This window comes from Bos indicus x Bos taurus, chromosome 9 (genome assembly GCF_003369695.1).
Source record: "Bos indicus x Bos taurus breed Angus x Brahman F1 hybrid chromosome 9, Bos_hybrid_MaternalHap_v2.0, whole genome shotgun sequence".
In the NCBI taxonomy this organism is placed as follows: domain Eukaryota; kingdom Metazoa; phylum Chordata; class Mammalia; order Artiodactyla; family Bovidae; genus Bos; species Bos indicus x Bos taurus.
The window spans coordinates 7,899,493-7,912,767 of NC_040084.1; the positions used below are offsets into that span (position 1 = coordinate 7,899,493).

General features: G+C 41.0%; 1 protein-coding gene across 3 annotated transcripts in view; it reads left to right on the forward strand.

The window, feature by feature from the left end:
- Positions 1–13,275, forward strand: part of ADGRB3 (adhesion G protein-coupled receptor B3) — a 918,859-nt gene that overhangs the window by 450,750 nt on the left and 454,834 nt on the right. For all 3 annotated transcript variants that reach the window (XM_027550854.1, XM_027550852.1, XM_027550853.1), the window contains one exon: positions 2,897–3,091. In XM_027550854.1, coding sequence (XP_027406655.1) covers positions 2,897–3,091 — 195 coding nt within the window. The remainder of the gene's footprint in view (positions 1–2,896; positions 3,092–13,275) is intronic.

The window sequence follows — 13,275 nt, forward strand, 5'->3', positions numbered from 1 at the left end:
ACCCTGAATATTCATTAAAAGGACTGATGCTAAAACTGAAGCTCCAGGACTTTTGCCAACTCATTGGGAAAAATCAAAACCTGATGCTGGGGAAAATGAAGGTAAAAGGAGAAGAGGGCAGCAGAAGATGAGATGGTTAGACAGCATCCTGGACTCAATGGGCATGAATTTGAGGAAACTTCTGGAGATAGTAGAAGACAGAGAAGCCTGGCGTGCTACGGTCCATGGGGTCACAAAGAGTTAGACACAACTTAGCGGTTGAACAACAACTTAATCCCAAAAACTTAATGAGCTTAGGAGGAATCATTCAATAATTCATTTACTAATTTGTCCAACATATTAAGTCCACTAGGTACTGAGAGTATAACTGTAAACATAATACACAAGAATCTCTTCTTTCACATGGCTTCTGTTCTAATGTGGGAAGCAGAAAAATAAATGAGACATAAGATCTCAATGAGACATTAGATCTAGCACAATGGTAGGCTAAGGTTAAGCACAAAGAAGGTAAGATATTTTTTGAAAAGCTAAATTAATACCTAAGTAAAAAGAAAAAAAGGTAAGATAATTGAGAATGATAAGGATGCCTTTTAGATAGGAAGTCAGGTAAGACTTCTGTGAGGAAATGACAAGAACACATGTGGATCTCTGTGGGAAGACTGTTCCAGACAAAAGGAAAAGCAGGGTGAAGACCCTGAGACAAGCATGTACTTAAAATTGAGGACGATGAAAAAGACCAGAGTGACCAGAACACAGTGAATCAGAGGACAAGTGTGAGTCTCCAGGAACTAGATCTCTTAGGCATGCAGATCACGATGAACTAGCTGCTTTTCTGTATGCTATAGCTGTGCTGACTATGGAGGCTTGTGTGGGTTTATTTTAATTAAAAATATATATGTTTTTAAAACTTGAAACCGTATAGGCATATTTTTCAAGACTGAGAAGAGACATGACAAACTGAGTCTCCGATGACTTCAATTATATAAATAGTAAGTTGAAATGTTTAAATAAAAACCTAGGCAACCCTGGCTTTAAAGCCCATTCTATCGTATTCCATCATAAAGATATAGTCGGAATATCATAGCTGAGTTCACTCTAGCATACTTTTATTGTTCTATATTCTAAGGCTATGAACAAGGCAGAAAGCCTACCCTTAAAGTTCAGAAAGACTACTGGGACAGAAGACATATAAGCAAATTATTATATTTAATTCAGTGTGATAGAGTAGCTGATGGATGTATGAGTTAAGACCACACAGAAGGAGCTGATTAACTCAGTTCAGATATTTAGAAGAACCAGGACTATCTGAGTGGTAAAAAAAAAAAAAAAGAGAGAGAGAGAGAGGAATGGGTGGCATATCCAGTGCAAACAATATGACATTATGGCACACGTAACCTGAATAGAAAATTTCTGAGTTATCACTAGTTTAGAGGCAGGCCTGGAGTTCAACCTGGTAGCACATATCTTCATAGTACCCCAGTCTGCTTCTACTGGGGGATCAGCGTTCTTTCTGATTGGCCAACACAGTGTCTGCATCTTAGATTAAGTATCACTCCATAACGACGAGCATTGAGACCACAGAGATAAGCAACTGCTGGATCATTGCTGGACCATCCATTCTCTGGGTCAGGTGTTGATGGCTGGCACTGAGGGGAGACCAGGAGAGGAATAAGAAAATGGGAAGAAATAAACTCCATTAACATGTTATGTTTTTAATGTAACACAAATAACAGAGCATGTCTCTGAAGATTTTTATTTTCCCAAAATATGTTTAGAGTTTTAGAGGCTAAGGAAAATTTAAATGTCTGAAGTGTCAAGGAAGCACCTAAAAATGCATTTTAAAGAAAATTCCTAACTCCAAAATTAATTCAGATTGATTGCTGTACCTCAAAGGATTTGTTAACACTTTTCTTAATGGGAAATTGATGGTTATAGTATTATACTTGAACCTTTCTAGGCCAGTCTTTCTCTGCTGTGTTAGTTCCTAAGTATTTCATGATCTTTTGATAAGTTAACGTTATCACAAATTTAGCAATGGGATGATAAAGATTAACCTTCTATTAAATAAGTAAACATATACCTTGCTATGAGTGTATCCTTGCTAGTGTATCTATTAAATAAGTAAATTTATCCTTGCTATACTTTTACTGTAACATTCTTCCGTGTGATAAGATGCTTTTCTTCCCTTGGACTGGATGATAAGCAAATATGAAAACTGACAGTGTATTTCTCTGGTCATCAAACTAATTTAAGTCTTGCACCTCAATGATTCATTCTGCTGCTGAAAACCTAGCTGAGAGATTTTTATTTTGTTGTTGTTTATTCCTTTTTAAAATAAAGCTAAATTAATCTAGTGTTCAGTCATGTTCATCATAGTAGACTTCTAAAGTTTAACTAAATGTCTATCTTAAGCTAAATGTTATTGTGAAAACTTTTTTTGCTGCTACATAAAGATGTGTTTACTTTAAGAAGTAAGGCAAAAGTCATTAAACTCAGCTTCTTAAATACAAAAGGATATTTTGACGTGTTTATAGTCTCCCGTCTCTGCTCACACCTCAGTGAACAACCTCCCATGTTTACCATGTGCAAAGCTATTTTTTGTTTTTATTTCAGTTAAAACCCTAAATTAATACATGCTTCCTGCGAAACGCTAAATTATGTTTTCTGAAAACTAGAAAAGGCAAGTCCATCAAGCCTGCCAAAATGTGGACACAGATTCTGGCAGTTTTTCCTTGCTAGGGTGGGAAACATTCAACTTAGTTTTGAAACCTTCCCAAGGTTTGCAGTGCTATTGGAAAGTCAGCTCTTTAGTTTTAAACACATTTGTCTGATGAAGCTATGTGGGGAAACAGTAATGAAGATTCTGATGTTTATTCTGTTCTGTTGACCATCACAGATCAAAGAACACCTTGCAAAGGGGCAAAGAATGCTGGCGGGTGATGGGATGTCCCAGGTCACCAAGACACTGCTGGATTTAACTCAGAGGAAAAACTTCTATGCAGGCGATCTTCTGATGTCGGTTGAAATCCTCAGGAATGTGACCAACACCTTTAAAAGGGCAAGTTACATCCCTGCCTCTGATGGCGTCCAGGTAAGGGAGGCAATTCCATGAAGGAATACCAAGTGACCTTGGGATCACTTATGGGCCTGAGAAGCTGGTACAGCCACCTTGGAGGATTCCTGGTCTGGAGCGGGGTGTGCTCCCTCCTGTTGGGGAAGAATCCAAGCTGTGTGCGGTATGAGCTGTGGAAGTGACCCCAATTCCTTAGTCATTCTACCCTTCAGTGTCCCCAACAAACATAATGCACCTCAAGGAGAGAGCGAGTAAGAATGTGTGTGAAGTGATTTGAGCCATCGGCTAAAAGACACTATAGTAAATTCAAGGTTGTAGCATGGATCTTTTATTCCCACACTTAATAACACCATCTTGCCATAGGAGACTATTAAAAGTACATTAAGCATAATGAAAGCACATTGACTATAGCATGCAAAGAAGACATGGTTTAAGTTTTGTTCGGAGTTTTGTTATTAGAAGGGGGAAGGCCATACTTAATTTTGTGGAATTATTGCCTGAAAATGCCGGGCGAGTAGAGAATTGTCCTGGATAGGAAAATAAGTTCAGTAACTCCTCAACAGCCTGTTTGTCTTGTTATGGCAAACTTCTAGAACGGCATGATTTTTTTCCCATAGTACAGTTTAAGTACTCATCCAATTTTAGAATTGTCTTTGCCATTAAGACCAAGCTTGTTGAATGGCAAACAAAGCATATTTGATGCAACACTAGTTTGGATTTCAGCTTAAGTTTTCTTGTGCTGTAGGCTAGATGTACTCCTGCCAAGAATACTGAGTTGGTTTTTGAGTTAGTTTTTGTGTTTCCAGCATAATGTTCTTCTGTATCTCTGCATGAAGTTCATTAACATAAAAGTTTGGCAAAACTCCCACATCAGGTAATTTTCTTTCAGCCCACTCTTCCTTTGGGAGTTTTATTTGCATTTCACTTAGAAAATGCAGAGGGTGGGCTTTTTCAGGGATTTTGTTTGTTGTTTTGCTTTGTTTTGCTTTGTTTTGACCAGAGATTGAAGGGAAAGAGGAATAGAATGCTTTTTGGTATCACGGAATTATTCATAAATAATACCTGTGCCCTAATTTGTATAGAGATTCATATAGTACTTAAATTATATAAATATTCTGTTCATAGTAGCTGCAATAAGAATTAGAGGGGCTGTGGTATATATAATATTATATTACCTGTGTCCAGGAATACATTTCTAACTGTAAAAATGCATTACAGGGAGGAAGAGTAGAAGATACTGTCATTTGAACATTTCGATTCTTTTTTTTTTTTTGGCTGCACTGCAGTGCTTGCAGGAACTTAGTTCCACGACCAAAGATTAAACCCAGGCCCCTGCAGTGAAAGTACTTGTTCCTAACACACTGGACTAACAGGGAACTCCCAAAACTTTTATTACTTTGTTGTTATTCGGTGGCTAAGTCATGGACTGGAGCACACCAGGCTTCCCTGTCCTTAACTGTCTCCCAGAGTTTGCTCAAACTCATGTCCATTGAGTCAGTGATGCCATCCAACCATCTCATCCTCTGTTGCCCCCTTCTTCTCCTGCTCTCAATCTTTCCCAGCATCAGGGTCTTTTCCAATGAGATGCAGTTTGATCCCTGGGTCAGGAAGATCTGGAGAAAGCAATGGCTACCCATTCTACTATTGTTGTCTGGAGAATTCCATGGACAGAGGAGGCTGGCGGGCTACAGTTCATGGGGTTGCATAGAGTCAGACATGACTAATCAATTAACACTTTACTGCTTTACAAAGAATGAAAGTTTTCCAGTTTTAATAATGTAATAAAGTAAGCCAAGTACAACTTTTCTCCTTAGTTCTGAAATACTTCTATCCATTAGCGTTTACATTGTAAAAATTACATGTGAACTCCTTCACGTAAGGTACAAGTTGTTATTTCAAAACACGTCAGATTCTTGTATTTACAAAGGAAACATCAGGCAGAAAGCTGTACTCATTGAGCTCTTGGGCCTCTCTGTACTGTCAAGAATGTAGGACTTTAAGGTTTTAATCGTACTTAAATTACAATTACTAGGTTGTGTTGGGGTCATGTTGTGAATGAACTTCTCATTGGAGGGCACGGACTCCGTGAATGATTAGTGTAACCAGAGGCTTTGTCATGGACATCAGCTGGTTTGACTTAAATAGAGCAATGTGATTGTGTTATTTTATCTTGATCAGAAACACCTTGCTGATTTTCTGTCCTACTCGGTAGTTAGTCCTCGGCATGCACACAAAATCTCAGCAGGTGCTGTTCTGGTCATTTCTCACATAAAGGAGCTGCATTTTTCTACTCTGCTGTCTTGACTGGTGTCTTTCCAGGGACCTGGAAGCCTTCTTCTTCTGGAAGTCCTTCTTCATCTCTGCCTGTCCCACTCCAGGTGAAGTTGCTGCAAGTCTTTCTGAAGGCCAGTCCTGCAAGCCCCAGACTTGATCTGAAAATGACCTTTCTCATCTCTAAAATCCCAGGGGACTTTGCACCTCTTTTATTCTACCTTCCACAAACCATTTTGCACAAACCTTTTGGATGTATTTGTTGTCTTTACTTGATGACAGCCTTACCCAGCACCTCTAAGCCTTTACTCCCTGGGGCTCAGGGCACTTGTGATTGGCTGGGCTCATCAGACTTCATATGACGTAAACTAAATTCATCGTAAGTGCCATGTTCTCTTGCATTTTCACCTTGGTAGAATTACTGGTCCTTAGGCTGCTCCTGTAATATCATCTGGACTTTTCCCTTCTCTTCCTTTCCTTATGGGCAGCCGATCCTGTGCCTCTTCCATCTGTCTTTCCTGTTTTCCCACTGCTGTATCCTAACTTTGCCTTCTTTCAGTGACCCCAGCCTGCATTAGTTCCATGGCCTTTTTCCTTCCATACTCCCTCAGATCTCTCCCTACATCCCTACTCATCATGTCCGCTGTCCTGGTTGTTTAGTTGCTAGGTCAGGTCCGACTCTTTGCCACTCCGTGGAATGTAGCCGGCTAGGCTCCTCTGTCCATAGAATTTCCCAGGCAAGAATACTGGAGTGGGTTGCCGTTTCCTTCTCCAGGGATCTTCTCAACCCACAGATTGAACCTGAATCTCCTGCATTGGCAGGCGGATTCTTTTGCTGCAGATCCACCAGGGTAGCCCCATTGGCTATCCTAGGATGGCCATGATTATGTCATGATTAAGTCAGAACCCTTCACCTGGGCTCCAAGGTTGCCTGAAAGACAACCCAAAGCCTGTGTCTTGCCTTCTAGTGTATCCATGGTACCTGGATAACCTATCTCTCCAGCCATGAGCATGGACCACTCTCTCCCTTCACAAGTTCAGTTCAGATCAGATCAGTCGCTCAGTCGTGTCTGACTCTTTGCGACCCTATGAATTGCAGCACGCCAGGCCTCCCTGTCCATCACCAACTCCCGGAGTTCATTCAAACTCACGTCCATTGAGTCGGTGATGCCATCCAGCCATCTCATCCTCTGTCATCCCCTTCTCCTCCTGCCCCCAATCCCTCCCAGTATCAGAGTCTTTTCCAATGAGTCAACTCTTCACATGAGGTGGCCAAAGTACTGGAGTTTCAGCTTTAGCATCATTCCTTCCAAAGAACATCCAGGGCTGATCTCCTTCAGAATGGACAGGTTGGATCTCCTTGCAGTCCAAGGGACTCTCAAGAGTCTTCTCCAACACCACAGTTCAAAAGCATCAATTCTTCGGTGCTCAGCTTTCTTCACAGTCCAACTCTCACATCCATACATGACCACTGGAAAAACCATAGCCTTGACTAGATGGACCTGACCTAGAGCTAAATCAACCACTTCCTGCCTCCTGGATGTGCTGTGTTTCTTGGCTCCAGGCCTTAGCTTTCTGTTTGCTTTCAGACTGGCTTAGTGTCTCTCCATCTTCTAAATTAATCTCTCAGTACTCAGCCTCTGCATGCCAGAAACACGTTTCCTCCTGTATCTCTTTACATCCTGAGTTATTAGCAGTCATGTGTGAATCTTTGCAAAAGAAAAAATAGTCCTGATCAATCTTTGGATCCTAGCCTAGCTCCAAGTCCCCCTCATCCGAATAGGATTTAGCAGATTCTTTACTATACAATGTGTGTAACAAATATTTGTTGAATTCACAGCAAAATTAATAATTATATAGACACCACTGAATTTTTATCCTTTTTTTTTTAACTGGGGAAAGAGCGAAGACCAAAGAGATGTTAAGTAAAACTGTTTAGAGAGAATACGTTCTTTTAAGTGTAGTTCTGTGCAAGGCTTTTTATGTGTAATGCCTGCTGCTGCTGCTGCTGCTAAGTTGCTTCAGTCGTGTCCAACTCTGTGCGACCCCATAGACGGCAGCCCACCAGGCTCCCCCATCCCTGGGATTCTCCAGGCAAGAACACTGGAGTGGGTTGCCGTTTCCTTCTCCAATGCATGAAAGTGAAAAGTGAAAGCGAAGTCGCTCAGTTGTGTCCGACCCTCGACCCTCAGCGAACCCATGGACTGCAGCCTTCCAGGCTCCTCCATCCATGGCATTTTCTAGGCAAGAGTACTGGAGTTGGGTGCCGTTGCCTTCTCCGTGTAAAATGCCTAGTTAATGCTAGATTCAGTAAAAGAGTAACACATTGATCAATCTTCTATCTCCATTGATACATTGATGAAAGTGAGATAGAATAGCCACAGTCTGTTGAAATTAGGGGAAAAATAAGGTGTGCCTTTATTTCTTGGAAGTATAGAGCATAGTAGTAGTTTTATTTTGGGTATCTGGTTAGTATAAAATTATTCCAAAAGCCTTTTCCCTTCAGGCATATTCTTTCCAAACCCTGGGGTTTGGCCTTATGTCCATATTTCCGCTCTTATTGGTTCTCTGCTGTAGTTTGGTCTTCCTGTTTCTAATCTGATGCAGATTCCTTCAAGATGCAGATCAAAAAGCATTTCTAGTCCAAAAATCTTCTCTTCAGATCTCAGGCAGAATTCAGTGTTTTCCTAATTGTCTTGCCTTTTGAAACCTTGTAAATACCCAATGGACAGAGAATCCTGGCAGGCTACAGTCCATTGGGTCACAAAGAATCTTTTTGTTGGTACTAAGATACAACTTAGTGCCGAAAAAACAACAAAGTACTCCTATTAGAGCAGGTGTTTCACATAACAGTGAAATTATTTGTTTCCAGGCCTCTTTTCAGCAGTAAATTTTAAACTTGTTGAGAAGACAATTAGGTCCCTGGGGCTTAATCTGGCACTGGGAGCATAGTAGACATGCAAATATTTGTTCAAGTAATTAGTGAATGTGAATAATATAGTAATATTTGAGGAATTTGCTTTACAAAAAAGAAAAGTACCCTAAGCCTCCAATTAAGAGAAAGAAAGAAAAAAAGAGATTTATCCGTTTACTTGTTTTTTCACCCCTGGGATAATTCATACCCAGTTGCATAATCAGTGGAAGTTGAGTTTACACCACCCACGCCTGGAACTATGGAACTTACAAAGTTGAATCAGACATGCAAATTGAAATTTGTCCAATAATTATGTTGATGTTTTCAGACACATTGCTTAATCTTTATGTACCTTATTTCTTCATATCTAAAGAATAAATAGTAGTAGAGTCTATTCCATTAATCATGGCAGTTATATTCTATAAGTGAAAGAATACTGAATCATTTACTAGCCGGGAAAATACAGGATGGATTCCTACAAGAATCTGGTAGTATAATTTAATCAACCAATTAATACATGACTTTGTTTGACTTATTTATGTATATATAACAATATGTATGTTATTATCATATATTCATTATTATATATTTGTTTATATAAAACATTATTATTGTTACATATCATGCTTGAACAAAGCTTACCTAATACATATATTTTCTCTCTAAGGCATACCAGAGCTTTCTTGAATTTAGGAATGCTAGATAATCCTCCAACACTATGCTGGGTGCCATTTTCAACAGTGATATTACCATCAAAAAGCACAAAATATATGGGGGGAAAAAACCTGGGCATTAAATCGACCATGAAACACACTTGTTTACAGTATGTGGGCTGCATGGTCCTGTGACCTGAGCGGGGTGCATGTACATGGGGTGACTCAAACTCACCACGCTATGCATGTTCTTGAAGCGATGAACTTTGATTTGTGAGTTAGAAGTTAATTTTAGTGAGTAATTGAACTTGCAAATATGAAATCCATGAATAACGAAGCCCAGTGATATCTGTTTTTCAGGGTTGTTGAGAGGCTTAGAAAAAATGCAGATTATACATGTAACAACCCATTTGTGAATCATGTGGCAGATAGCAGGTTCTCTGTAATGCCATTAGTACTGGTGTTGTAGCTCTTAACGCCTTGCTCTCAGGCTGCTTACAATATTTCTAAAGGAAAAGATAATTTAGGAATGAGGCTAGGCCAGTAATGAGGAAGAGAGATTACAGTGTCTCCCTTCCAGGAGCTCTCAAAACATAGAGTCTGAACTGCAGCAATAAAAAAAGAACCTTAGGCTTTGAGATAGAATTTGGAGAAGAAAGCTAGGGCAGAAACAATCATCAAACTCCAGTAAAAGGTGTAAAAATTGGGACTCCCCTGGCAGTCCAGTGGTTAAGACTCAATGCTTCGAATGCAGGTGACATGGGTTGAATCCCTCATATGGGCACCAAGATCCCACTAGCCACAGGGTGTGGCCAAAAAGTTTATTAAAAAAAAAGAAAAAAGAAAAGACATAGTAATGGTATGCATGTGACACATTCAAAAGACCAAGTTTTGTAAAAAATGAGATTCATACTGGAAAACATCGGTCATAAAGGCAGGAGAACCGAGGTTAGAGAAGAGTTTGGATGTGATTCTCTATAAACAAAGTACTAAACCTGAGTGCTGTTTCTGAAAGGTGGTCTGGCTGAGGTAGAGAAGGGGGATCCGTGAGTCGAGGAAGACTTGGCCACATCACTGATTTAGAGGTTCGGAGAAAAGAAGGCAAGCATGTTTCAGCAATAGTGGATCAGAAAAGGAGGCAAGATCCGCTTAATGGAATGAAAGGCAGGCCTCTGAGATGGCTTATCATTGGAAGTAAAGAAAGAAAAATTGGAAAAAATACACACATGGAGTATCCACAGAGACTCCTCATGTACAATGGCCCTCAAACTTGATGAATATGAGGACTTGTCTCCTTTCAAGCATCTTTTAGTTCCCTGATGAAACTTCTGTTGGCCCAACTCAGTGTTTTCCAAATGTTTTTGACTGTGACCGACTGTAAGACACACAGTTAACATCAATATATAGCTGAAAAATAGACTTTTACAAAACATTTACCTATTCTGTAGGTAATGCACTCTTGCATTTTCTGTTCTTGTCTATCATGTTATGAAACGTTGATTAGGACCCTCAAACAGGTTCCCCGCTCAATGTTTGAAAATCATTTGTTTGCCTGACATACTCCTGAGGCTTGAAAATTCATTTTTCCAATAACTTAGATTAAATAGGAGGCCGAAAACTTCCACTTCCAATTTGTTTCTTAAATGCAAACCATCTTCTTAGGAAAATTCTCAGAATTAGGAGGTCAAGAAATCACATCAAGGGCTCCCTTGATGACTCAGTGGTAAAGACGCTGCCTGTCAGTGCAGGGGACAGGGTTCATCCCTGGTCCAGAAGACACCACATACTGCAGAGCAACTAACCCATGCTCTAGAGCCTGAGAGCTGCAACTCCTGAGCCCAAGCAGCAGAGAACAAGAGAAGAAATCTGTGCTTCACAACAGGGGAAGCCGCCACAATGGAAAGCTGAAGTCCACACACCGCAATGAAGAGTAGCCCCTCCTCACTGCACCTAGAAAAAGCCCCAGTGCGGCACGGAAGATCCAACACAACAAAAAGAAAGAAATTAAATTCTCAATAGAGCTGATGATTTTGGATAAGGTAAGCATCTTCTCTCCTAAAACACTTGATGAGAAAGAAGGTACGTTGGATCTTTCTCATGTACCCATCAAGAAGTAGGCGAGGATCCTTAAGTAGCATTTCTGTTCTGCTTTCATTTCCCTTTTGTTTTCTGTGTACAAAAGAGTGGATTGACAGATGGGGATGCATCTATGACTGTGATCATCCAAGGCCCTCATGTAATGATTAGCCTAATTTTCTTGACCAAATACAATCTAGTAAGTACTCTTTCAGAGAAGGCAACCAGGAGGATTAATAATTTCCTGTAATTAATTAATAACTACAATATTTCCTATAGTTAATTATTTCCTATAATTAATAATAATAATAATTAGTATAAATTAATAATTTCCTGGGGATGTAGGGAAGTAGTAGAGGATGATGACTCAGAGAGCTTGCTCTGTAGGCAGAGTCCTGAGCTTCTGGTCATGGCTCTTCTACTTGTCCCCTGTCTGATGCTGGACAGGTGACTGGATGCTGGTACCCATGTATAGTGCTGATGTGAGGGTTAAATTACTGTCTAAAAGTTACATAGCACCTCACTTCAGTTCAGTTCAGTCGCTCAGTCATGTCTGACTCTTTGTGACCCCATGGACTGCAGCACACCAAGCCTCCCTGTCCAACTCCCGGAGTTTACTCAAACTCGTGTCCATCCAGTTGGTGATAGCATCCAACCATCTCATCCTCTGTTGTCCCCTTCTTCTCCTGCCTTCAGTCTTTCCCAGCATCGGGGTCTTTTCAGATGAGTCAGTTCTTCACATCAGGTGGCCAAAGTATTGGAGTTTCAGCTTCAACATCAGTCCTTCCAGTGAATCTTCAGGACTGATTTCCTTTAGGATGGACTGGTTGGATCTCCTTGCAGTCCAAGGGACTCTCAAGAGTCTTCTCCAACACCACAGTTGAAAAGCATCAATGCTTCAGCACTCAGCTTTCTTTATAGTCCAACTCTCACAACCATACATGACTACTGGAAAAACCATAGCCTTGACTAGACAGACCTTGTTGGCAAAGTAACGTCTCTGCTTTTTAATATGCTGTCTAGATTGGTCATAACTTTTCTCCCAAAGAGTTAGCATCTTTTAATTTCGCACATGGCACACAGTAAAAGGTCAAGAAACCTGCCGACCCTTATGATTGGGGAAGGTGAGATTCTGACGGAGCAAACACCTGAAGCATCTCTGGACCACACGTGTCTGCTGCTGCTGCAGACGTATATTTTGCTGTCTCTCCTGGGAACAAAGGAAGGTCAGGTGTTCCTCACAGCACTACCTAAGCAAGAATGGGTAACTGGATTTTTTTCTTTTCTTTCCCTACTCTTAACACAGGAGAAAGGCAGGGAATATGTCAAGAAGCATGGGAGTCTGACAAGAAGAATTAGTCCGAAAGGCTGACACCACAAGACCATTTCATAGTTAACCAGCAAGTGGATGAGAGGATGGCTTGAATCAGTAGCCAGGATTCCTGGCCCTGTGAGAGCCAGTTTGAGTCCAGCTGACAATCAGTCTGAGTCACAACAGATGCTGTTTTCAATGCTTGAAGCCTGAAAAGGTTCCCTATTTTTTCTCCAGGGTAGAGAGAAGTTATGCAACTCAAAGCTATCTCTAGATAGTGTTGAGGGTGTTCCCCTGTTATAAAGAAGGAAAGAAGAAATTCAGTGCTGAATACCTGCCTTCAGTGAGGGAGATATTAAGGAACGCATCTTGCTTCACCCATCAACACGAGTAAAACCTACTGTGCACAGAATTTGGGAGATGGCTGCAAGCTGAGAGGAACTCAGGAAAGTTGGGTGTTTGTGGAATGCCACTTATCAACTGGTACCTGTCATGTGGTATACATGAACGGCTTTGGTGGAGCTCAAGAAAAAATGATGAGGCATCTGATAAGCAGTCTTGCCCTTTTGGAACCCCTCGTTATTTCCTTCAGATGCAAGAAAACATTGGCATTTGCACAAGCACAGTGTACAGATAGTCTTTTCTTGTGGTTTCATTTATTATCAAATTTTCCTCTTAAGAAATTATCAGGGAATGTGTCAGGTCACGGGGCTACCGTAATAAATACCATGAACTGGGTGTTGCATCGTGGTTCTGCAGCAACAGAAGTGTGTTGCATCGCAGTTCTGCAGGCTGGAAGGCCAGGGTCAGGGTGTGGGCACGTGTGCTTCCCCGAGGCCTCTCTCCTCAGCGTGTAGTGGCTGCCTTTTCCCTGTGGCCTCCCAGGGCTCTCGTCCCTGCGTGCATCGCCCCTGATGTTGCTGTGTGTTCTCAGTGCCTCTTCTCACAAGCATGCCTGTCAGGCTGGGTCAGGACC